This window comes from Rhincodon typus, chromosome 21, assembly GCF_021869965.1.
Source record: "Rhincodon typus isolate 14 chromosome 21, sRhiTyp1.1, whole genome shotgun sequence".
Taxonomy (NCBI): Eukaryota; Metazoa; Chordata; class Chondrichthyes; order Orectolobiformes; family Rhincodontidae; genus Rhincodon; species Rhincodon typus.
Window position 1 is genome coordinate 3,673,701 of NC_063352.1, and position 4,592 is coordinate 3,678,292.

A 4,592-nucleotide genomic window follows, 5' to 3' on the forward strand; every position below is an offset into this window, starting at 1 on the left:
GTGTGTGTGTGTGTGTGTGTGTGTGTGTGTGTGTGAGAGTGTGAGAGTGTGTGTGAGAGTGTGTGTGTGTGAGAGTGTGTGTGTGTGAGAGTGTGTGTGTGTGTGTGTGTGTGTGTGTGTGAGAGTGTGTGTGTGAGAGAGAGAAAGTGTGTGAGAGTGTGTGTGTGTGTATGTATGTGTGAGAGTGTGTGTGTGTGTGTGTATGTAGGTGTGAGAGTGTGTGTGTGTGTGTGTATGTATGTATGTGTGTGTGTGTGTGTGTGTGTGTATGTGTGTGTGTGTGTGTGTGAGAGAGAGAGTGTGAGAGAGTGTGTGTGTGTGTGTGTGTGTATGAGCGTATGGCAGCATGGAGTTAATGCACAGAAATAGAAATCCCCTGCCTTTATAGAACAGTTTGATTTTTCAGGGAGGCGGCCCCCCTCGAGCCCCCAGCCCTGGTTACTGGGACATAACATACCCACCTGTGCCCTGCCGCTGCCCCAGGTCATACCAGTTTGTTAGGGGCGTGTGAGTTGAAAGTCCAGGTTTAAAGGGAGGCCACAGAGAGGAAGGGGGAGGCAGCAGAAACAGTGGATCTCTAATCTGGTAATCCTCAGAAATTTCTGAGCAGCTCTCATTTGACTGAACATGGAGGAGGAATGAAGATCATTGATTGAGAGTTACAAGTGGAGCTCCCAAGCTTATTTCAGGCGAGCCTACATTTTGGTTTCCAACAAATTAATAAAGCAGCCAATTGAAAATCTACCAGTTGAACCTGCGCCAATACCATATGAAATTTCAAACAAGTGGCTTTTGTGAAACAGAGATAATTTCCCTACCTCTGAGCCAGGAGGTCCGGGTTCTAGTCTCACCTACTCCAGGGGTGTGTCATGCCATCCCTGAATAGGTAGATTAGAAAATATCTGAAATTTTCAAAAACAATATTAACAGCAAACAAGGAATGTACTGTATCGTTTGGAATTTCAGGTTAATTTTCAAAAATATTTAATCGGTTTCATTCAAGTGATTATCTACCTTTGCGATGAATTATTGCTGCATATTGAAAGTTTTTAAGAAGCTGGCTGGAAGAGGGTATGGATAGGGGCAATAGCCAAGGTATTTTTCCCAGGGTAGGCGAGTCCAAAACTAGAGGGCATAGGTTTAAGGTGAGAGGGGAAAGATTTAAAAGGGACCTCAGGGGCAACTTTTTCACGCAGAGGATGGTGTGTGTATGGAATGAGCTGCCAGAGGAAGTGGTGGAGGCTGGTACAATTACAACATTTAACAGGCATCTGGATGGGGATATGAATAGGAAGGGTTTAGAGGGATATGGGCCAAATGCTGGCAAATGGGTCTAGATTAATTTAGGATAACTGGTCGGCATGGACAAGTTGGACAGAAGGGTCTGTTTCCTTGATGTACAGCGCTATGACTCTAAGTGAATTATTCAACTTAACTGAAATAACTAGATCTGCTTGAAAAGTCTCGTGCTATTCGTCAAGCTCCAGAGGAAAGGACATTCCATATTTTTTATTACCTACTCTCTGGCGCTGGGGTTAAGATGAAGGGTGAGTTATATACCTCAGTTGGGATGAGGTATCTCTCTCTTTTTGGTCTCCGACAAGCGGGAATTGCTGACAGTTTTTTTCCTTTGCAATTTTCAGAGGATCTGTTGCTGGAACCATTCAGCAGTTACCGGTTTTTATCCAACGGTCATGTCCCTATTCCAGGGCAAGATGACAAGGACATGTTTGAGGAGACATCAGAGGCCATGAGTATCATGGGATTTTCAATTGAAGAACAAACCTGTAAGAATCATTTCGCTTTTGTCTTCTGCAAATTGAGTGTGGATTTCAAACATGTTCATTAAACTCAAGACCACGAGGAATCCTAAGGATTTCCTATAGGAATTTGGATTCCTTATCGAAATGTGGCCTGTTTACATCCATCCTACCAGCCTCACACACATTTTCACGGGAGATTCCAGAATCTGCGTGGAATTGCAGGGCTTTAATGTTTAATTTCCCCTCACGCTTTTCCTCTACAGTGTTGGTAGATATTTCTCAGTTTCTGCTGTGCTCTGAATCCTAAATTATTACAATTTACACAGCATCTCTGAGAATTGAACAAGCTCAGCAAGTCCTGGAGAAACTCAGCAGTGTGGCAATATCTGTGTGGAGACAGAAAACAAAGTTAACATTTTGAGTCCAGTGACTCATCTTCAGGACTGAAGGGTGTTGGAAATTAGGTCTTGTTTTATACTTCCGACAGGGGCAGAAGGGGATAAAGAGGGTAGATGGAGGACAGGCCCAGTGCAAAAGTTAAAGGGGTTGTTAACTTCTCTGTTTCCTTTCTAAAAGCCTGTCTAGTGCCGCTGGCTTGAGTGTGATTAACAATCAACAATGATTAAAAACTGTCAAGAAATGAGCTCAGGGTGATGTATCAGTAAAACACTAAGCCAAGTATTTACACTGGGCAGATTTCATAGGAAGGAGCTAGCTTCTCTATGGGCTACCCATGACCCATTTAGCCAAGTGTCAAAATTAACATCTGTTTCTCGAGGGCTCCTAATGGATAATACGCCCACAGGCAAGAAACGGATGCCAATTGAAAGGATGAAGAAAAGTGACTGAAAGCTTGATGGAGAAACTGGGCTTTAAGGAACATCTTGGAGAGGGAAGTGATAAGATTTAAAGGAGGGGCGTGGAGCCTAAATTGGCAGATTAGTGGAGCCAGCAATCACCAGGCAAAGGGAGGGTCATGGCTCACAAGGAGGCAATCCTGGCAGAACAAAGATTTCTGCCAAGGTTGAAGGGCAGAAAGAGGCTCTAGCGGTGAGAAAAAGGCTAAGTGGGTGAGAGGGTGGTCAACTCCCTGTGGAATTCTCTACCACAGATGGCTGTGGAGGTCAGGTCACTGGGTATATTCAAGAAAGAGATTGATACATTTTTATATATAAAGGGTATCATGGGGTATGGAGAGAAAGGAGGAATGTGGCATTGAGATAAAGGATCAGCCACGGTCAGACTGAATGGTGGATCAGGCTCGAAGGGCCGAGTGGCCTATTTCTGCTTAGTGTCTAAGTCAATAAGGGATTTCAACGCAGGAACAGAATTTAGGGGCCTGGGGACTAAGTGTGACTAAGATCCAAAGTAACAAGCAAGGTTTCAGATTCCCAGCCTGTGTCAAGTTTGAAGGTTTCAGTAAAAGTATTGATCTCTCAGCCTAGTAAACGCGAACACCAGTCCGGGTCCTAATGAGTGCCTATTGACAGCTCCCAGAGAGTCAGTGTTCTTCAATGTTCAGTGATGGTTCACCTGTGATGGACACTGTGCTGGAATATCCTCTCCACTAGCCTTACGAGTGTAGAATGGGCAGTTGAGTTAAATATTTGAGGGTTCTTGACATCTGAAATGTCAACCAAAGGCTTCTGGATTAAAAAAAACACTGTTGTAGTTTGTGAGAAAATTATTGTATGATTTGCTGCACCCAAAGCTCTTTGTTTGTGTATAATCAGAAGGTGTGTAAGATTAGTCACAATCTGCACCATCTCTGTCTTTCTGAACAAATGTGACTGTCTCCTTCTCTGACCCTTTCAATTCTTATTCTTATTACCTCAGCTCCCAAAGATCACCACAATTACACAATCAATAAGGCAGACACATCCGACACACATAGATCATAGAATCCCTACAGTGTGGAAACAGGCCCTTCGGCCCAACAAGTCCACACCGAACCTCAAAGTATCCCACCCAGACCCACCCCCACTATAACCCACCTAATATATACATCCCTGAACAGTATGGGCAATTTCCCATGGCCAATCCACCTAACCTGCACATCTTTGGACTGTGGGAGGAAACCACAGCACCCAGAGGAAACCCACGCAGACACAGAGAGAATGTGCAAACTCCACACAGACAGTGGCCCGAGGGTGGAATCGCACCCAGGTCCCCGGCGCTGTGAGGTAGCAGTGCTAACCACTGAGCCACTGTGCCACCCCAATGCTATCCTTAATGCTATCCCTAAACCTAAGCCTAACCCTGTCCTGAACCCTAACCCTATCCCTAATCCTAACCCAAACTCTGTGCCTAAACTTTTCCCAATCGCACCCATGTCCCCAACCCTAGCTCTAATGCTAACCCTAAACCTGACCCTAACCCTAACCCTAAACCTGACCCTAACCCTAAACCTGACCCTAACCCTAACCCTATTCCTAATCCTAATCCTAACCCTATCCCTAATGCTAACCCTAACGCTATCCCTAACATTATCCGTAACCCTAGCCCTGACCCTAACCCTATCCCTAATGCTAACCCTGTCCCTAGCCCTATCCCTAATGCTAACCCTAACCCTAACCCTGACCCTAACCCTACCCCTAATGCTAATCCTAACCCTATCCCTACCACTAACCCTATCCTTAGCCCTGACCTTAAGTGTAGCAGTAACTCTATCCCTAACCCCAAACCTAACCCTGACCCTAACCTTGACTGTAACCCTAATCGTAACCCAAACCCTGACCCTGTCCCTAACCCTAACCTTGACCCTGTCCCTAACCGTGACCCCGTCCCTATGCCTAACACTAACCCTGACCGTGTCCCTAACCCTGACCC

At 45.3% G+C, this 4,592-nt stretch overlaps 1 protein-coding gene across 1 annotated transcript in view; it reads left to right on the plus strand.

The window, feature by feature from the left end:
• LOC109916081 (myosin-11-like) overlaps nt 1-4,592 on the plus strand; it is a 139,653-nt gene that overhangs the window by 71,010 nt on the left and 64,051 nt on the right. Inside the window, exons 6-7 of the mRNA XM_048609663.1 lie at nt 1,449-1,547; nt 1,644-1,787. Coding sequence (XP_048465620.1) covers nt 1,449-1,547; nt 1,644-1,787 — 243 coding nt within the window. The remainder of the gene's footprint in view (nt 1-1,448; nt 1,548-1,643; nt 1,788-4,592) is intronic.